Raw genomic sequence first — 22,168 nt, forward strand, 5'->3', positions numbered from 1 at the left:
CTTCCTGTCTGTTCCCCACAGCATCCTCCTCCTCTTATAGCAGCACGTTAAGTCCTAAACAAAGGCCAAGTACTGGAACATTTTAACATCAAATGCGTAGAATACCAAATTTGTTGAGTTTTGAAGCACTAAGAGTACTAAGATACACTGTACATTATTCAGAATGACTAAATAGAGCTGTCTCCCATCATTCCTGGCCAATGCTCACCTACCTTTTGCATTACTGAAGCCTACTGTTAAGGTTGAATATGCCACTGCAACTATGTACCTGATTTCTTTGACCAACTAATTGCTGTCAGCATCTTGCTGATATCAGCTGATCTCAAAAGCAATACTTTCAGCATGTGCTGAAAACTGTTTGAGTAGGGAGAAAAAAAACACCCTGCCAAATATCTAAGTCCTCGTCTTGATTTAATTGAGCCATTTAATATAAGATTGATCCCTTTTTATTCTAACCTCAAATCTACAATAATGAAATCTAGTTAATATAAAATGCAATTCTGAATCCCCAAAGAATTCCTCCTCCTTGATCTATGCCTAGACTTGTAGTTATTCCTGACAAATATATGACATTTAATGTGAGATTCTAGCCTCACATCTTGTCGGGCATTATGTGGTCATTGAGGAATTTACAATGATCCAACTGGATTTTAATCTTCCATTATATACAGTATCCACTTGAAATTGGAATTCAGTGATATTTGTTTTCAAGTATTGTTTAGAAGATTATGGCTTTCAATGCAAGATGCACGGAACAATCTCTAGAATTAATGGCTAGTTTTGCCTTAATAGGAAAGAGCAAAAAACAAAACAAAACAAGGTAGCAAAGTTTTGCATTAATAGGAAAGAACAAAGAGCAAAAAAGCAAAGAGGCAGCAAAAAACAAAGACAACCCAAAACATTAATCTGTTAGGATTCCGGTCTATCAAATACAAATATGATCCAAAAGAGAGACAAGATGTTTTGGGAGGGTAGGCTCTTCACCATCAGATGATAGCATAAGAATGCAAAACCAGTAGTACTAACCACATTTCCAGTTTCACAATTGGTGGTTCCCAGAAGCACACTTTTGAAGAAAGAATTGGTTTTTTTTAAATAGCAGCTACAATGGTGTGCATCTTAAACAGGACAAAGACTTATATATTCATCACTATCAATGTACTACCAAATCTAATAGAAAAGTACTATAAATACAATCAACTATTTTAAGGATAAACATTTTTATTGTTCTCATTATAGTCCTTACAAGTTTTTGATGAACATTCATAACTGGATGGACATTATACAACTTCTTTCATGATCCTGCTCAGTTTTTGAATTTTGGTCTTTGTAGACATGTCAATGTACTTGTCTCCAATGCTGATAATCATTCCACCCACGATTGATGGATCGGACTAGAAAAAAAAACGATTCTTAATTAGATAGGCTACAACCACAGTATAGTCTTGCTGTACTTGAAGTCATATTTAAGAAATCATTACAATCAAATTTATGACAGAATAGAGATGTCAAACAATCTTGACAGTTCTTTGAAATCTATAAAAACAACTTGATTGAATGTTGGTGGTTTTTAGCAGTCTCAGAGTCTGTCTGTTTATCTGCCAAAGATATTTCTTTGGAACTGCTTTCTTCCAATTATCTCTAACTGATCAAAGAAATCAAGAATTAATTCCTTTCTGTCCCCTCAGGTGAGGACTATCCCTTCAGGGACCTTGAATATGGGCCTTTTCAACTGTTGGTGGTTCTTCAGAACAACATTGTCCCAGAAATTTAATATGGTGCCAATCTTACTAAGCTTTGCAGGATCATTAAGATCAGCTTTTCCAGAACTCTGGCTATATAATTATTAACTTTATTTTATAGAATGGGATATGATAAACTGCTCAAAGTTGGTGGTGATTGGAACAACATATAACTCTTGTAAATAAATAATAAAAATAACTTGACCATGCAAGAGAGGAGGATTAAAATGGTTAGTAAATGTATTTGATAGTGAATGACATAAATGTTATTTCTAGTTATTATTCTGTGAACAAGGTCTTAAAGCAACTTTCCCCAAGTTTGGGAATTCTGGAAGCTGATCTCCACACATCTGGAAGACACTTAAGTTTGAAAGTTTAAGAAGTCCAACATCTAAGGAAATGTCAACATTAGTAGGCCAAAGAATTGGTAATTAATTCTACTGTTAATTTAAGGCTGGCTACAAATGTGATTTTTTTTTGCCACTTGTAAAAGTAGTTTGTTCTTATAACCTAGGGTAAGACTCAATCATCTATTAATCAACTTACAATAGTTAGATTTGGAAAATCAAAACATGGAAAAGGTTTCAAGGACAGATAAAGGATTACTAATGAGGATAACAGAGTTAGCCCACTTTCTCATCTTACTTTTAGATTAAAAGGAAAGGGTTTTGCTTTAAGAACATTTATGTAACTTGCATCAATACCTTAATTTCCAATTTTAGAGTTTCTCCTTTGGCTAGAAAACCATTCAAAGTTGTTTTCAATTCAGTAAGATTGGTCTCATCTAAGGTCTAAAATATTAAGAAAAAAGAAAAAAGTTGAAAAATTGACAGATATCATTCAATTCTAAACATATAAGTAAGGTAAATGTATGGTATCTCTTTACTTAGCAATAGAAAGGATAGTTATGCACAGCATGCAGAATGATTAGTTAAAAACATTTCATTGCTTTTACTCTTAACTGAAATTCTCCATTCAATAATGCCCAAGTGACATGTTGATTTCTTTTTTTCAGAAAAATATTTTAAGATGCGTAAGACACTGGCAAACATAATACATAGCTTCTTACTTTACTGTGATACATTACGCTATACTATACAGTATCATGCCATGCCATGCCATACCACACCTAATTTTAGAAACAAGTGACTCATAAGTTAAAATACCCCAAATCCTAAACTTGCTTAAATCACATTTAAACCAATAAACCAAAAATGTAAAAGCATGGCATTGTGCCAACCACAGCTCACAGACAATACAGTCACCTTGCAGGCTCACAATGTCCGTGCAATCCCCAGGCCTGATGGCACAACCTTGTCTTCAGGGAATTTCTAAAGGCCAACAAGCTTGAAGACCAATCTAACTATACGGGGTGATATTCCATAGGGCAGATGCTATAATGAAAAAGGTTGCTTCCTGGACCATATCAGATGGAATTCCTTTTATGAGGAATTACTTATTTTCATTGTGTGTAGCCATGTGATTTCCTCCATCCTCAATATCTAATTACCAGTGACTTATCTACGGTATAACTATTAAAAATAGATAATACAAGTAATTTTAGTCTATTTTCTTACCTGAGCAGTAGTTACAGAGCACAATATCTCTCCACGATGTGCACTCATCATCTTACCAAATGCAGAAATTACACCTGAAGTGTAAGGCAACCGACTGTTTTCAGCAAGGGTTTCTTGAAAAACAGAAATATACGAAATTACTAATAGTACTTAAGGACATCCAAACTGTATTAGAAGTGCAAACACATTGACAAATTACAAAGGAAAGCTTTTTCATTCTGAAGTATTTTACATATTTATTCAAATCTCATTTGTAGAGTTTGGTCCAATTTACTATGAACAGTATACATGTACTTACTGACAAAATTGATAGTGAGAGGAGACAGCTTCTCTTTAAGTAAAAGATCATTCACAACTTGTTGTTTTACTTTGGCCTTTACATAAGGATTCACGACAATGCCGGATAATTTAGGCTCCTTCATTACTGCCTTAAATTGTAACAAAAAATAGATCTTGATCAAAATAATATTTCTAGCCAGTTAACTCATGACATAGTAGTTCAATTTATCAAAGTATGCTCCATGGTTTTATATTGTTTAATGATACTACCACATTCACAATACTATTCATCTTCTGATTAATCTTATTTATAGTTACTCAAAAACAGTTCTCATCACTTCCCATTTTAGTAAATGTATTTCAGATTCTAACTTAAATCTGTACAACTTTATAAATGCTGCAGGTTATTTGGAGCACAAATTTCATTCCAAAAGTTTTTAAAGACATTTAAAATCCATAATAAACCAACTGTTTAAAATAAATGAATAGAATACATTGCTTTACTTTTACAACTTGTAAGAAAACTAAATAATGGAAGATTTCATTTGTTAAAGAAAAAGTTACTTTTTACATGTATTTCAAGGTTCTTTGATTTTTCTGCTTTCAGTGTAGAAAAAACCTCTAAGCTATTGTGTGTGGTTACAAAGGTCATTTTATTTTAACAACAATATCTGGGCATAAAAAGGTCTTGTCACGAACTTACACAGAAAACAGTCCTATACATTATCAGCGACCCCAGATCCCTCTCCCCCCAAAAAACCCCTTGAAGAGAACTTATTTCTCTGTTTTTTATAAGAAACCTGTACTACCAATCCAGTTCAAATGCTGAATATTCATATATTCACTTAAGTCTCCATCCAACTCCCAGCAGTTCTAGGTGGCTCTCAGAATAAAAGACAAAATAATATCTATTTTTGCATGTTAATTACTCTTCTTTATTTTTATTTTAGTTTTGATATTCTCTATTGTAATTAAGGAATTTCTACTTGAACTAGAACAATTAAATACGTATTCTTAATATTTCCTATAAAAATACTTTAAAAGTAAATTTTGTAGTTCTATAATAAAATGGGAGAGGATTCATTTTTTGCCTAACATGGAAATCAAAAAAAGACCTTCCTCAAATACTCATGAGCACAAATAGGCACCAAAAGAGTTGCAATACAAAATGTTATTACCAACACACGAGTCAGTTCTTTTTCTACTTGATCCAATTTCTTCTGCTTAGAAGCAGCAGAGTAGAGTGCAGTGGCATATCGGCCTTCTAACCCATATATTTGAATTGGGGGCTACAGGGAAAAAAGCAACACATTAAAACATATCGGTACATGGAGTCCTTGACTTGGGACTAGCTGTTTAACCACCATTTGATGTTACAACAGCCTTGGAAAGGGTGCTTTACAGACTTGAAGCATTTCTAGCTGTCGTAAAATGTCACCCTCCCACACAGTCATGTGATTGCAATCTGGGTGCTTGGCAACCTGTTCACACTTATGATAGGTTGACAAGCACCCCGCAATTGTATGATTGCCATTTGCAATTTTCTCTGCTGACTTCCCTAGAAAGTCAGGTGAGAAGCCACGAAGAAAGATTTTAAGTTGCTACTGCCTGCCAAGAGGACTTCCTCTCATCTCTGGGGGCTGGATCAGAGATGGGTTTCAGCAGGTTCTGACCAGTTCTGGAGAACCAATAGCGGAAATTTTGAGTAGTTTGGAGAACCAGTAAATACTACCTCTGATTGCCCGTCCCTATCTATTCTCTGCCTCTCGAGTCCCAGCTGATCGGGAGGGAATGGGGATTTTGCAGTATCCTTCCCCTGGAGTGGGATGGGAATGGAGATTTTACAATATCCTTCCCCTGCCATGCCCACCAAGCCATACCACACCCACAGAACCGGTAGTAAAAAAATTTGAAACCCACCACTGGGCTGGATGAAAGAGTTTCCTGCTGAGGGGAGTTGAATTCCTTCAGTGGGGTTGAGAAATGGAGTTCAGATTCTGAAGATCTGAGTTCCATTCCTGTGCCTCGTCAAAGGAGTTCTCTTCTGTGTGTCGAAAGTTGACATCCTCCTGTGGGGTGCACAAATGGAACTCGGATCCTGGTGATCTGTCATCCATTTCTGTACCTCAACAAAGGAGTACCCTTCTGCATGCAAAGAGAGATTATATCCTCCTGAGGGATGCAGAAATGTAATTCAGATACTAATGATTTGAGCTGTTCCTGCACCCCAATGAAGAAATTCACTCCTGCATGTAGAGGAAAGTTAACATCTTGCGGGGGCGCAAAAATGGAGCTCAGATCCTGGTAATCTGAGCTGTTTCCACACCCACCCAAATGGGTTCCCTTCTGTGCAGAAGGGAGTTCACATCCTTTGGCAGGCAGCTCTTTCAACCAGCCCATAAGAGACAAGAGGAAGTTGAAACCCAAGCAGTGTGTGGCGAAGCAGTGCAATAAAGTAAGGAATGAGGGGTACTTCAGGCTGGGTGAGGGAGGACTTTGGAGGCCCAGCACAGGCCATGCATGAGTGTCTTTGCTCAGGGGCTGGAAATTACTGCTTGGATTTTGGCAGGGAAAATTTTCAGCTTCTGAGTGGAGTCTCCCAAGGTCTTCTCCCATCAAGGCACCGTGAATACCTTATCTGCTATCCCATCCACTTAACAACTCATGGAATCACTTAACAACTGCAACCTGGAGTGCCAGAATTATGGTTGTTGAGCGAAGCAGTCATGTGAAATCTTGCTTAACAACCACTTCACTCAATTGCCAAGATTCTGAACTCAATCATTGTTTTAACTCAAGGACTACCTGTAATATTATAATGATGTGATCTTGGACAATTTATAACAGTCACCTAAACACACTACAACCAATTCACTAAAATTGATGGGATGTGAAGGTTTTAGTCCTGTTATTAAAAAATATCTCATGTATCTCTGGACGTCAATGGGCTTTTGTTCTTGCTTTCTCATATTTCCTTGTCCACTTATATAGTTCTTTCCCCACCTCTTTAACAAACACCTATTTTTCCTCTCCTACCAACTTTATTCTTGGTTCTCTTTTTTCCTCTCATTTCACGAAAACATTCTGCTTCTTTTCTTTCTTGAATTTCATAAGGTAAAGGTAAAGGTTCCCCTCACACATACGTGCTAGTCGTTGCCGACTCTAGGGGGCGGTGCTCATCTCCGTTTCAAAGCCGAAGAGCCAGCGCTGTCCGAGGACGTCTCCGTGGTCATGTGGCCGGCATGACTCAACGCCAAAGGCGCACGGAACGCTGTTACCTTCCCACCAAAGGTGGTCCCTATTTTTTCTGTTTGCATTTTTATGTGCTTTCGAAACTGCTAGGTTGGCAGAAGCTGGGACAAGTAACGAGAGCTCACCCCGTTACACGGCAGCACTAGGGATTCGAACCGCCGAGCTGCCGACCTTTCGATCAACAAGTTCAACATCCTAGCCCCTGAGCCACCGCGTCCCTTATATTTCATATTAAATGTAAATTTTGAGAATAAAATAAGATTGAACCCAATGCACCTGTTTGAGAAAATGTGTTTACAATTCATAGTACATGACCAAAGAATATAATTAAAGTGCACTTCATAAGTGAAAGGTGCTAAATGCTATCTTTTCACAATTTAAATTACAACAATTATTCAATAATGACATGTTTATTCCCTTAGAGTAAAAAAAAAACCTATTAAAGTTATGGTTTAGCAATACGTTGCTAAATTTAGCAATACTTTATGTTAAACTTAAGATTACCTGTACTAACTTGGATGCTGGCCTAATCACAGAGGTACTGAAGTGCCGCACCTATAAGAAGAAAACTATTAATTTTTTTTAAAAAAAGAAAGCTATTACATCAACTGAGTAAAAAAAAATCACAGTAATAAAAAATTTAATTTACAATCACAGTAATAAAAAATTTAATTTACAATTGAGATAGGTCAGTTTGCAAAACTTAATTCTATAGATTTGAACCTAATGCATCTTCCAGACATACAAAATGTAGCTTTTTAACGAAGTATCCATAGGAATTAGTTCAGCGACCAACGGCTGAACAAGGCATACTTTCAACATTACAACAGCATCCTATTAATTCAGCAAATACAATACATTCTTAATATGAACAATTAACATAATAATTGATTTGATTACTTCTCAATGTCGTTCAGTATTGTATAGTCTTGTGGAATGCTACTTCTAGGGCTGTAGACATTTCAGTGATGATTTGCAAATTGTGTCCAACCAAGACTCTGGAAAAGGATCTATGCTACTCTATCTATATGGTTGCCAGACAATGTCTTGATGGTACATAATTTTCAATCAACAGCATTTCAACAGTGCAATCACATTGTGAGTTTCCCTTCACTAGATGTTTTCAGAGAGGGCGGGTAGCAATCTTGGATTCCTGCACTGTGTGTGTGTGTGTGTGTGTGTGTGTGTTTTGGGGGGAGATACTCAAAAGCCAGAAGGGTCCCCAACTCTGTGAATCTATGCATATGCAACTAGTTTTTCTATTCTATTTTGGGAATTTCTTTCAACCCAAGCAATTTACCATGCTGCTTTTCCTTTCTGGAAGAAAGAAGCATTTACTTATCGCGTTCCTGGCATTTTATTTCTTTAGCAAATTGATTCAACTGCCCATCTCACAAAATGTGACAGAGCATAAACAGGTTTCAGGCTTCAGCTGAATTCTGGCAAGATGGAGAGGATGTGCATGCAGGAGACATCGCGATCTGATTATCATCTTTACTTCTGGGTGGGATTACCCTCCCTGTGTTGTCCATCTCCTTGATTCTGGGGTGTTTTTTTGGGCTTTTTTTTTTTTGCATAGTTTTGAAATTTTAATTGCTTTTCTTTTTATCTTTTTCTATTCAGTAAGCCGCCCAGAGTCGCCCTCTCAGGGAGATTAACATAAGCTGACCAGATGTCCCGCTTTTGGCAAATTTGTCCCGTGTCCCGCTTTTTTTAAAAAAGCCCCGCTTTTTCCTGCGGAGGCAACAACTTTTAAGACACGTGGACTTCAACTCCCAGGATTCCCAGCCACGGCTTCCCGTGCTGCACCACGATTGGCTCCCTCTGGCCTCCTCTCAAAAAGAGAGCTTTGCCATTGGTTGTGCAGATGGGGCACGGTGGCAATTGGGCGTTGCTAGGGAGACGGAGGCATGTTCCTGCTCTGCCCGGGCCCCATTAGACTTTCCTGGCGCCAGCGGACAAAGTTCCCTCAAGCCAAGCCCGTCCCAACAGCGGGGAGCAGCCGAGCCCTCATAGCAAGGTGGGTGCGTGGGAAGGCCCGGGGGTGTCGCTCGGTTCCCGCAGGAGGAGGAAGGTCTCCGTGCCTGGACAGGGCTGCGAAGCGTGTGTCAATCGCCTCGGCCTGCTGTCTATCCAGCAGGACTGTCCTGCGGCCACCTCCCACCCACGCAGCGCCAGCCTACCCTAACCCATCTGGAGAAAGAGTAATGATGGAGAAAAAGAGGGGGGCAGAAAATGATGAAGGAGAGAAAGGGGGAGAAAGATGAAGGAGAGAAAGAGAGGGAGGGAGAAAGAGAGATTGAGGAGAGAAAGATGGAGAGAAAAATGAAGGAGAGAAAGAGATTAAGGAGAGAAAGGGGAGAAAGATGAAGGAGAGAAAGGGGAGAAAGAGAAGGAGGGAGAAAGAGAGATTAAGGAGAGAAAGATTGAGAGAAAGAGAGGGAGGGAGAAAGAGATTAAGGAGGGAAAGAGAGAAATGGAGAGAAAGAGGGAGGGAGAATGGATTTGTTCTGGTAATTGGTTTAACAAGCATGGCACCGAAAAAGTGACATGGCTGTTTTTTCACACATAAGAACATCGCAGCAAACAGCCATTAGGGCAAAGAAGCTATGTCACATGACCACCTGGACATGCCCACCCGGTCACATGAAGCACCACAGTTGTGACATGAGTGACATGGTTATTAAAAATGCTGCAACAGGGATAAATGATGACCGGTCATAAGTGTGAGGACTGGTCATAAGTGTGAGAACCTGTCAGAAATTACTTTTTTTAGCCCTCTGAGTAGTTTCTATGCCTTAGCCAGGGCCACCCGGTCACATGAGCAGCTAGCCACGCCCACCCAGTCACATGACCACCAAGCCACACCCCAAAATAAGCCACACCCACAGAACCGGTACTAAAAATTTAGGAACCACCACCCCCGCGCGCCCTGCGCCCCCCCCCCCCATCAATGGTGTCCCACTTTACCAATGTTAAAATCTGGTCACTATAGATTAACAGTGTTATGTATTAACAGTTGTGCCTTTAAATATTTGAGCGGGAAATCAGCACGTTGCTGATTGGACGAAGCCTCCAGCAGAACTGTATAAAAGGAGAGGTTTTTGCCCCAGCCTGTTGCTGGGTTCACCCTATATTAAAGAGCTGTTGTCACTACCCTGGTCTCCAGCCTCGTTACTTCCCGAACTTAACATTGGCGACGAGGATGGGATCTCGAGGCTAAGGAGAACCAGAACCGAGCTGAAGCACGCTAGTCCCGAACCCAGCAAACTCAGGGCAGAAAGCGGAAATGGCAAACACGCCACCCGCACCGTACAACCCGGCAAGGAGAAATGGGGAACATATATGACCCGTTTGAAAGCTTTCTAGAAGCCAACGAACTACAGGATCCTGATAACCGCAAGCGGGCTTACTTCCTAAGCCATTGCGGGCCGGAGGTAATCGAGATTGCGGAAGCCCTGGCAGAGCCAACGCCGATACAATCGGTATCGGGGCCGACTCTGGAGACTTTGCTGAAGAACCATTTCGCACCGGCGCCGTCCAAATCGTGCAGCGGTTTGAATTCGGAGAACGTAGACAGATGGAGGCGAGTCCATCGGTGACTACATGGCCGCTTTAAGAAGGCGTCCAAGGACTGCGGATACCGAGACTTAGGCGAAGTGCTACTCGAGCAACTCATCCGAGGGGTCAAGGACATCCGCCCACGGCGACGACTGCTAGCCAGGAGCACCCTGACACTAGCCACCGCTCTGGGCGAGGCCAGAGCACACGAAATGTCTACTAAAGCAGCAGAGTCTCTGCAAAGCCTCTTCAATCCAAGGCGGCGCAAAGCCAACGCCAGTACACCAGGAGGAGATTCAGTCCGAATCCGAAGGTGAGGCGAGGATGAGGAAGGGTCTGCCGGACCGAGAAACGCGACACTGAGGACCGTGGCGAGTCACGGAAGCTGCGGAGGGCAACATCAGCGCCAACGCTGCAGGTTTAAAGACGCAACATGCCGGCGGTGTGGGAAGAAAGGACACTTAGCTCAGGTTTGCAGAGCGGCCCAACCTTCCGCCGAAAATTCAAATCGACCAATCAAAGCGGAACCGGAAAGGCGGCCCGCGATTGGTTCAAACAAGAAAGGCGAAGTCTAACCAAACGACTGTCATTATAGGCGCGCCTCAACCAAAGTGGAAAGAAGATTTTCACAAAGCCCAAGATCGAGGGAGTACGGTGCAGGCTTGAAGTGGACACGGGATCAGCGATCACCATCATGTCCTGGGACACTTTGGCGAAGTCGCTGCCGTCCGTCGCGGCGCCATCTGCAAGCACAGCGGCTACGAGTGCACGACTACCAGGGAATCGCATCCCTGTTCGAGGACCACCTCCGTCCGAGTCGAGTACGGCCCTCACAAAAGACCCTGCCCATCACGATCGTCGAAGGAACTCTGCCCAGTCTGTTGGGACTAGACTGGTTTCGTGCCCTGGGCATGGGAGTGACTGGCATCTACAGAAGTGACTGCAATTTGAAAGACATTCTCTTTAACGAGTTCAAGATGTCTTCAAGGACTGCCTGGGCAAGTACAAGGGACCCCTATTTCCTTCAACTTAGACCCCAGGTAGCCCCATTAGGCTTAAGGCGAGGAGAGTCCTTTGCCCTAAAACCAAAATTGATAAGGAGCTGGACAAGCTCATAAATCAGGGGTTTTGGTGCCAGTCGATCACGCAAAGTGGGAGACGCCAATCGTCACCCCATCAAATCGGACGGGTCAATTAGAATTTGCGCTGACTACAAGGCGGCGCTTAACAAAGCCTTACAGAAAAGCGTACCGGTTCCGTGGTGCAACATTTATTGCACTCTTTGGGGCAAGGGCAAGTCTTTGCAAAGTTAGACTTGGCCCAAGCCTACCAACAACTGCCAGTAGACGCCCGCACAGCGAAGCCCAAACGATTGTGACGCACAGGGGGGCATTCAAGTGCACCCGATTGCAATTTGGGGTTAGTGTGGCACCAGGGCTGTTCCAAAACCTGATGGAACGACTACTGCAAGGGCTCCCAGGGGTAGTTCCCTACTTCGATGATGTCCTAATTTCAGGGGAAAACATGGAGGAATTGGGGGAGCGGTTAAGAAAGGTCTTGAGCATTTTCCGGACAGCCGGATTAAAAGTCAAGACAAATAAATGTCAGATAGGGGTCGAATCGGTCGATTTCTTGGGCTACAGGATAGACAAGAAAGGAATTCACCCTACTGAGAGCAAAGTTAAGGCAATTAGGAAGGCTCCAGCGCCCAAAAACAAAGCAGAGCTGCAGGCATTCCTGGGATTGGTTAATTTTTACGCGGTTTTTTTAAAAAACAAAGCAACCGTTCTTGGAACCGCTGCATAGGCTCTTAGGAAAAATACTGTTTGGTCTTGGGGAAAGTCAGAAAATAGGGCTTTTGAAGCAGTAAAGAACCTGCTCTCAAGTGATAGCCTGCTCATCCAATATCACGACTCACTACCCCTAGTGCTGGTTTGCGATGCGTCCCCTTATGGGGTGGGGGCTGTACTCAGCCATAGACTTCCAAACGGCACAGAAGCCCCTATAGCGTTCTACTCTAGAACGATGTCCTCCCCAGAGAGGAACTACAGCCAATTAGACAAAGAAGCATTAGCCATTGTATCAGGGGTCAAAAATTCCATGAGTATGTCTTTGGGCGGAATTTTGAAATCGTGACTGACCACAGACCGTTACTGGGATTACTGGCTGGCGACCGGCCAACGCCTGTGGCACTTTCGCCACGCTTGACTCGATGGACTATATTTTTAGCCGCTTACTCATACAAGCTGCAGCATCGACCGGGGAAAGAAGTGGGGCATGCAGACGCATTGAGCCGATGCCCACTGCCAGGGGCGACCGAAGACCCCACTCCGGGGACACCCATCCTCCTTATTGACTCGTTGGACTCTGGCCCAGTCACATCAAAGGAAGTGGCTCGGGCATCATACCGGGACATTGTGTTAAGGACTGTACTCGGTTGGGTACAGAGAGGGTGGCCCGCTGCGCCGGGCGAACGGTTCAAAGAATTTGTTAAGAAACGTGATGAGCTCTCGGCTCAAGGGGGGTGCCTGTTATGGGGTGATCGTGTAATAATTCCTGTTAAGTTAAGGGGCAAGGTATTGGACCTCCTCCACGAGGTCACCCAGGCATCGTAAGGATGAAGGGTTAGCTAGAAGCTATGTATGGTGGCCACTCATGGACGCAGAGATTGCTGAGAGGGTAGGGAAATGCCAAGCTTGCCAAGAGTCCAGACCGCTACCCCCAACAGCCCCAGTCAGAGAATGGGAAAAGCCCCAAGGGCCTTGGTCAAGAATCCACATTGACTTTGCTGGCCCCTTTCACGGCCAAACGTTCCTAGTGGTGGTGGGCGCATTTTCCAAATGGTTAGAGATCATACTTATGAAGTCCACCACAGCCGAGCAGTAATCGCAACCCTCGCCAGCTTTTCGCAACTCACGGGTTGCCGGACACTCTGGTGTCCGACAATGGGCCCCAATTCACGGCAGCCCAGTTTGAAGAGTACCTGGCAGAGGAAGGCATCCGACATGCCCTCTCTGCACCTTTCCACCCTGCGTCGAATGGCCTTGCAGAGCGTTCCGTCCGGAGCGCTAAGGAGGCATTGTCCAGGCTCAAGCCAGGTGACTGGCAAACAAAAATAGACTTTTTCCTAGCCGTCCAGCACAGAACCCCAAGCACAGCCACTGGGAAAAGCCCAGCCGAATTGCTAATGGGACGAAAACTCCGGTGCCCACTTGACCGTTTGAACCCCCAGTACACACCCGAGGGTTACAAGGGGGAGCTAGAAAAAACAAGGGAAATGAGCATAGGCGACCGGGTGTGGGCCCGAAACTATGGGGACGGCCCGAGTTGGGTCGCCGGACAGGTAACAAAGGTAACAGGGCCAAAATCGTACGTGGTAGAGCTACCAGACAACCGAATGTGGCGGCGCCACATAGATCAGTTAAGGAAGCGAATAACTGGCCAAACCAAACCAACAGAGACAGGTAATGACCAATACCACTTTGAATCCACAGCCGACAATGACCCGGGGGAGGCGCAAGACTTAGCTGAGGTCCCAGAGTTCCAGCGACGCCATCAGGTCCCCGAGGGAAACAGCAAGGAAAATTCCAAAATTAATCCAAGGCCGGATGGCCAAGAAAAAGAGTCGGCCAATAATCCAGAGCCCGATGGCCTAGAGAAAGAGCTGGGAGGAGAAAACAGCCCCTCCGACCAGCTCAAAACACCACCCAGAACTGAACCGCGCAGGTCAGAAAGAACTAGGAGACGCCCAGGTTATTTGCGTGACTACGTCGAAAAATAACATGTGAATAAATATGTAAATAAGACCAAGTGTTTTCTGGGAGGGGAGGAGTGTTATGTATTAACAGTTGTGCCTTTAAATATTTGAGCGGGAAATCAGCACGTTGCTGATTGGACGAAGCCTCCAGCAGAACTGTATAAAAGGAGAGGTTTTTGCCCCAGCCTGTTGCTGGGTTCACCCTATATTAAAGAGCTGTTGTCACTACCCTGGTCTCCAGCCTCGTTACTTCCCGAACTTAACAAACAGCATATAAATTTAATAAACAAACAAACATTCCCAGATAGGGCCACAAGGACTTTCGCCGAGCGCCCACGGGGAGACGGGGTTCACGAGTCATACTGGACCACCATCAAACCAGAAGGTGAGTTCGCACAACGGTGGGCAAAAACGAGGTTAGCTTTTTTTGGGGGGGGGGGGTTTGCTGTTGATTGAAGAAACTGCTCCGGCCTGCGGCGGTTCTTAAATTCCAGGAGGAGGATTTTGCAACAAATCCGGCAGCGAAAATGGAGACCGCTCGCTCAAAGCATCCCCTTTGCACCTTCGTATCAATCAGAGTCCTCATTTTTTTAAGCAAGCTCCGTATCTTCGGAATCCTGCTTGATCCTTAAGATGTGAGCTTTCCTTCCCCGAACTCTCACAGGAACGGGAGAAACGTTCTGATAACGGGAAGACCATAAACACAGGACACCCACCCCCCCTTTTTGTGTGCGTGTGTGTGTGTGTTTTTAAATCCGCGAAACGTTACCGCTCACCTTCAGACCCAAACCTGCCACCGAGGCCGCCATCTTCTCCTCTAGGTCAAACCGGCCCTTCTCGGCTTCTCACACAGGAAGCGCGCGAGGAGACTGACGCACAACTGCGCCTTTCTGGGAGTCGTAGTTTCTGCGGAGCGCCTCATTGCTCAGCGCACAGAGAGAGGCGAACGTTACATACCGAGGGAGGGGAGCTCTCTCGTAGTTCCAGGGGACAAAGGAAGTCTTAAGGGGGAGTCGGGGCAGGGAAAGCAAAGGCGTTTGCGTTGTTTTGAAAGTGTAGAAAAACCATGGGTTAGGCTTCTGCGGACCGATCGTAGTATGCACAAAACCTCTTGCCTATTAAGGGGCGTGCATAAGAGCACAAGAGTGCCTACCGTTCCTGTCCTATTATTTTCTTTCGTTATATCCAATTAATATAGTTATTACATACTCATACTTATATATATATGCTTATATATTATATAGTTATTTCATGCTTACGCTTATATATATACACTGTGTATTTCATGCTTACGCTTATATATATTGTGTGACAAAATAAATAAATAAATGGAAAGATGGCTATTGTATAAAACCAGTATTTTTATTGTCCTATTTTCTGTATTTGTACCTTTCCTGTTTTACATAATTATCAACATCAGCTATATTCATAGATGTACTTATGCAAGAGCAATTGATCAGTGATTTGAATGAGGGCTAGTAGAAAAACAAATATGCTCACATGCCATTACTGATGTTTCATTGAACACATAGTTAACCACGGTTGACTGAAGTGGTCCAATATCAATGGACCCATAAATTAACAAATAATCACACTGGCTGGATTTGCATAATACATTAAGCCCCAAATTTAACAACCATGATTCATACAACCAAGGAAGATGCACTCACCCTCAAAAATACACAAGAGCAGAAATAGTAGAAATGAAAGTTAGCATTTCCTAAATGCTAGTAGCCAGTTACATTTGTATTGCATCTTACCAATCTAGGCCCATTGGCTAGGAACACTCAGAATGCCATTCCAAGATATCCATAGGTGTCCGGATTAGGACAGCCTGCATTATCTCTTTTTTTTTATTTATTTCTTTTTGTCATAACAGTATACACAAACAATTGTCATAGATGAAACAACATATTTTGAAGAAAATATATACATATATGTAAAAAAATATGCATCAACTGTATCAATTTGATATGATGAAGGGAACAATAGGACAGGAACGGTAGGCACTTGTGCTCTTATGCACGCCCCTTATAGCCCTCTTAGGAATGGGGTGAGGTCAATAGTAGACAGTTTTTGGTTGAAGATTTTGGGATTTTGAGTAGAGACTATGGAGTCAGGTAATGAGTTCCAGGCATTAACAACTCTGTTACAGAAGTCATATTTTCTGCAATCAAGTTTGAAGCGGTTGACATTTAGCTTGAATCTATTTTTTGCTCTTGTAATATTGAGATTGAAGCTGAAGTAGTCTTTTATAGGAAGGATATTGCAATAAATGATTTTGTGTGTTAAACACAGGTCATGTCGAAGTTGACGGAGTTGTAAGTTTTCTAATCCCAGGATTTCAAGTCTGTTGGTATAAGGTATTTTGTTGTTTTCGGAGGAGTGAAGAACTCTTCTAGTAAAATATTTCTGGACTCTTTCTATTGTATTTATGTCAGAGATGTGGTATGGGTTCCAGACGGATGAGCTGTATTCAAGAATAGGTCTGGCAAATGTTTTGTATGCTCTAGTTAGTAGTGTAATTTTTAGAAAAGCTGCGTAAAATTAGGTTTACAACTCTTAGGGCTTTTTTCGCTATGTAGTTGCAGTGGGCTTTGGCATTAAGGTCATTTGATATGAGAACTCCAAGATATTTGACAGGGTGGGGGTCATCAGTTAGGTAATGTCCATCAAGTTTGTACTTGATGTTAGGGTTCTTTTTTCCAATATGTAAGACTGAGCATTTGCTGGTTGAGATTTGGAGTTGCCAAGTTTTAGACCAATCGGAAATTAAGTCGAGGTCTTCTTGAAGGGTAGAAGTATTATTAGTGGTATTAAATAGTTTGACATCATCAGCAAAGAGAACACAATAACTTGAGATGAGGTCGCAGAGATCATTTATGTATAGTATGAAGCGTGTTGGTCCAAGAACACTACCTTGGGGAATGCCACTTTTGACAGGAACAGGATTAGATATAGCGTTGCCAATTTTGACCACTTGTCTGTTTGACAGGAAGGCATTTATCCAATTGTGAAGAGGTCCCGAAATGCCATAGGATTTTAGTTTGAGGAGTAGTTTATCATGTACTACTGAATCAAAAGCTTTGCAGAAGTCTATGTAGATTGCATCTATTGCTTTTCCTTGATCAAGGTTGGTAGTCCATATGTTTTTGCAGTGGAGAAGTTGTAGACATTTTTTTTCTGAAACCAAATTGTTTATTAGAGAGAAGGTTGTTTTTTTCGAGATGGAGTGTAATGGATTGGTTTATGATGGATTCCATTACTTTGCATGAGACACAACATAGAGAGATAGGTCTGTAATTTTCAACAAGGCATGGATCTCCTTTTTTGAAGATAGGGATGACTGTGGCTAGAGACCAGAGTTTTGGAAGGGAACTAGTTTTGAAGGCTTTATTAAAGATAATGCTTAGGGGTTCAGCTATATTAATTGAAAGTTTTTTTAAAAAGTATGCACATAGTCCATCTGGTCCAATAGATAATGATGGTTTCAGGTTGCGAAGGGCTTTTTCAACATTATCTTCTGTAAAGTCTACGTGTGTTAGGTCGTTGTTTTCTTCTGTGGAGTCTATATGTGTTGAGTCGTTGTTAACATTTTTGATACGATTGAGGAATGTTGGATATGAGCCATCACTGTTTACAAAGACTAAGCCGAAGAATGTGTTAAAGAGGTTTGCTTTAATTGTTTCGTCAGTACATTCTTTACCGTTAGATTCTTTTAGTGGTGGAATGGTTCTTGTTTCTTTTAGTTTATTGTTTACAAAATTATAAAAAGCACGACTCGAATTGGTGCGTAGAGGGTTTTCTTCTTGTTTAGTGTGCTAAGTGCTACATTCTGTTTTTATTTGGTTGCAAATATTTTTGTAGCGGTTTTTGAAGTTTGCTACATAAACTTTTTTGTTTTTTTTTTCAGAGGGATTTTTTTTGGATTGCAGCTTTTTTATTGATATGGGAAATTTGCTTTTCCTATTGATTTGGGTGATGATTTGTGGTACATATAGTTTACATATATATATATATATATATATGTAAACTATATGTATATATTATATATTTATTTATTTTATTTTATTTATTGGATTTTTATACCGCCCTTCTCCCGAAGGACTCAGGGTGGTTTACAGCCAAGATAAAACGACAATAGTGTACAAATAAAACAATGATTTAAAAAACTTATTAAACATATGGCCGAATTAAAACATATAAAATCATAAAACCCCATAAAATTTATAAAATTTATATCAAATATTAAAAATATTAAAAATCCTATGCCAGTCCTGCGCGAATAAACAAATAGGTCTTCAGCTCACGGCGGAAGGTCCGAAGGTCCGGCAGTTGACGAAGTCCAGGGGGAAGTTCATTCCAGAGGGTGGGAGCCCCCACAGAGAAGGCCCTTCCCCTGGGGGCCGCCAGCCGGCATTGCTTGGCGGACGGCACCCTGAGGAGTCCCTCTCTGTGCGAGCGTACGGGTCGGTGGGAGGCATTCGGTAGCAGCAGGCGGTCCCGTAAGTACCCTGGCCCTAAGCCATGGAGCGCTTTAAAGGTGGTAACCAAAACCATATATATTTGTGGTACATATAGTTTACATATAGATATCTCCTCAATATCTGCCCCTATGAATAGCACAGATTTATAATAACCTACTCAAACTCATGGTCATTGAGGAACAGTAAATAAGCCGTCTAAAACGTGCCACTTGGATTATGTTAGAAAATATTTTACCATAATTTATTTTTTATTTTTTATGCCAGTTACCTCTATGCTTTTTACGATCGGATGCTTTTTCCGCTTCACTTTAACTTATAGTTTTGCAGGATCTATTCTGAACACCAGGTGTCATCATTTCAAAAAGATTAGGCATCTTAATAAATTACAATACTGTCAGTGTAATATTTGAATTATTTAAACCAAAATTCAAATTCCAGAATCATTCGCAAGCCTGGCCATGGACAGGGTGTTTGCAGGGATATGGCAAAACGCAGAGTGACAGCCACAACACACAGCAATCAAAGCTTTGTCTGTCACACATAAAAGCACCCTGACTGTGTTCAAGCTTGGAAAGACTATTCTTGATATTGATTAGAATGGAGATGGAGAATCCCATCATGACACTGGGAAGAACTTTATGGATTTTGTGGCTCTACCATTACTTTTCCCAACCCAGTCCATCCACGGTGCTCAAACTTTCTTGAAATCTATAGGATATCAGAGTCTTTCCTCAGTGAACGGCTGCTTGCTATGAAGGGGGAAAGATGTGTTGAACATGTGCCTAATCACATTTTGCACTCAGGCTGCTACTATAGATCTGAAATTGAGCACTGTGGGAGGCTCTTGGTTAAATTTTGGAAAGTCAAGGCTTTCACAAAAATGCACTAAAGGAATAAGGATGGAAGAAAAGAGGCAAAGAAGAAATACTATGGTGAAAAGAAATACTGGTGGAATAAAAGTGAGAAGAAAATCCAGAATGATAAGTATGTGAAGAGATGGAAAAGATCATGGTTTTAGAATAAAGCTGAGAAATGAAGAGGGGAATGGTAAGATGAATGAGGAAAAAGCTTGATCTTTAAATAATGAATTAAACCTTGATTACACAGAATGAAGTCTTTCTTTTTCATCAATCAAGAGCCAATTTAAGGGCTAAGTGATGACACATTTCATGAAGCCAAATATTTGCATCTGGTATGCAAGTTTCTTTCCAGATGCATATGATGTTTTTAGCAACAATCTATACATGGAAAATCAAAATTTTTCATAAGGTTATTATGTTCAAAGTTTTTGGAATGCAGTTTATAAAACATTAATAACATGAAAATAAAATGCAATTTTTGACATTAGCGCCAAATTCTATATAACTGCTATGCCAGTGCATCAACATTTGATTAAAGAATGTGAGTTGTACTGTTATATGATTGGTCTGAGTTTTGTTTTAAGCTCATGTTTTAGCATTTAGACTCTTAATTTGGCTGATTGCAGACCATGTTAACACATACCTACATATAGCAGACCTTACTAACATATACTTACACACACACACACGCACATACACACACGTATTAACACTGCAGATTTATATATTGCTAATACGCTGACAGTCTTGTTAGTAGCTCTCACAGAAAAGATGCTTGCTAAAATATGCCCCTTCTGGGACAATATCCTCTTGGGGGAAGGTGAATATATGTGTCCTAGGATAATGTTGCAGGATCCATTCTAGGTCGGCCACCGGGGCCAGAGGTTTTATCTTCTGAGCTTTTGGACTCGTGCTGGAGCCCATTTTCATTGCTGGCTTCTAAAAAGCCATTTCATAATTCTGACAAAACAGTGAAGCTTTTAAAATGTAACCCAATAAATTGTAGCTGCTAGAATTATGAAATCTCCATCACATTTCTTACAAAAAGCAGAAAGGAAGAAAAAGAGAAAACATGAAGCAAAAGTAGATATATTGATCCATGTATTTTTAATCCTTCAGAAATATAGTTTACTAATCAACATGGCACAAAATAATAAGATTTTATCTCAAGGGACCATGGGAAAAAAATTGGAAAGAGATAGGGATGGTATAATCTGACAATAATATGTAATCCATGGTTAACTTAACCATGATTTACTAAATTATCCAATTGCCTGAATTTGTACAACATGCTAATTTGCATTACACAAACCAGTCAAAACTTCTACTCAAAACTCTAACAAATTCCTTAGTCTCCTGTAATCACTGAAGCATGATTGATGTGTCTACTTTGGTTGGCAGAGCATCTGAAGATGGGCAAACAATTCTAAGTTTCTGGAAATAACTTCAAAAATGTACATCCAACCTAATCCAAATCCAAATCCAAATGGACTCAAATGTCTATACACCAATGCACAGAGTATGAGGAATAAACAGGGTGAATTAGAAATCCAAGTAAATGAGGGTAGATATGATATTGTTGCCATTACGGAAACTTGGTGGGATGAAACTGACAAATGGAACATACAGTTAGAGGGATATAAATTATTCAAAAGAAATAGACCAAATAAAAGAGGAGGTGGAGTTGCACTATATATAAGAAATAACTACATCTCTACAGAAATAGAGCACAACAATGATGAAAATCATCTTGAATGTATTTGGGTCAATATAAAAGGGGTGAAAAATGATATTGCCATAGGTCTATACTATAGGCCACCCAACCAAACAGAGGAAGTAGATGAACTTTTTGCTAGTCAGCTAACTAAGGTATGTAGGAAGCACATCACAGTAGTAATGGGGGATTTTAACTACCCTGACATCAACTGGGAAACAAACTCTGCACCAAGTGGAAGATCCAACAGGTTCCTAACAAACCTAGCAGACAACTTTGTTTCCCAAAAAATAGAGAAGGCGACAAGGGGATCAGCCATATTGGACTTAATTCTCACTAACAGAGATGAAATGATAGAAGGTGTTGAAGCTACAGGAACCTTGGGGGCAAGTGACCACGCAATATTGGAATTCAACATTAAGCAAATACAAGTAGTAGAACAAAGTCAAACTAGAGTCTTGGACTTTAAGAGCTAATTTCAATAAACTTAGAGATCTTGAGAAGGATTCAATGGATGAGAATCCTCAGGAAAAACAACTCAAGAAGCTTGGGAAATTTTGAAAAGTGAGATTATAAAAGCACAGTCTAACACAATACCAATGAAGAAGAAAATAGTAGATCACAAAAGAAACCAGCATGGATGCATAAAGAACTATCTGACAAATTGAAAGACAAAAGGACAAATATAAAAAGTGGAAAGAGGGCAAATAACTAAGGCAGAATATCAGCAAATAGCCGAGCCTGTAAAGATGAAGTGAGGAAAGCTAAGGCTCACAATGAACAAAGGCTAGCGACAAAAGTAAAAATAATAAAAAGCTTCTTCCAACATGTTAAAAACAAGAAAAAGTCAAGGAAACAATTGGCCCATTGCTGGGAGAAAGTGGCAAGAAGATGACAAGCAACAGGAGAAAGCAGATCTACTTAACTCATATTTTGCAT

The 22,168-nt window shown here is 41.3% G+C and overlaps 1 protein-coding gene across 1 annotated transcript; it reads right to left on the reverse strand.

The window, feature by feature from the left end:
• Positions 1-1,201: 1,201 nt before the first annotated feature.
• Positions 1,202-15,050, reverse strand: ATP5PO (ATP synthase peripheral stalk subunit OSCP). Its single transcript, XM_058186908.1, has 7 exons — positions 14,945-15,050; positions 7,355-7,405; positions 4,777-4,887; positions 3,618-3,747; positions 3,320-3,432; positions 2,447-2,533; positions 1,202-1,394 (listed from the first exon to the last, which is right to left on the reverse strand). Exons 1-7 carry the CDS (start codon positions 14,975-14,977, stop codon positions 1,281-1,283), a joined length of 639 nt encoding a protein of 212 aa, XP_058042891.1. The 5' UTR covers positions 14,978-15,050; the 3' UTR covers positions 1,202-1,280.
• Between the last annotated feature and the right edge of the window lie 7,118 nt (positions 15,051-22,168).

Source organism: Ahaetulla prasina, chromosome 5, assembly GCF_028640845.1.
Source record: "Ahaetulla prasina isolate Xishuangbanna chromosome 5, ASM2864084v1, whole genome shotgun sequence".
In the NCBI taxonomy this organism is placed as follows: Eukaryota; Metazoa; Chordata; class Lepidosauria; order Squamata; family Colubridae; genus Ahaetulla; species Ahaetulla prasina.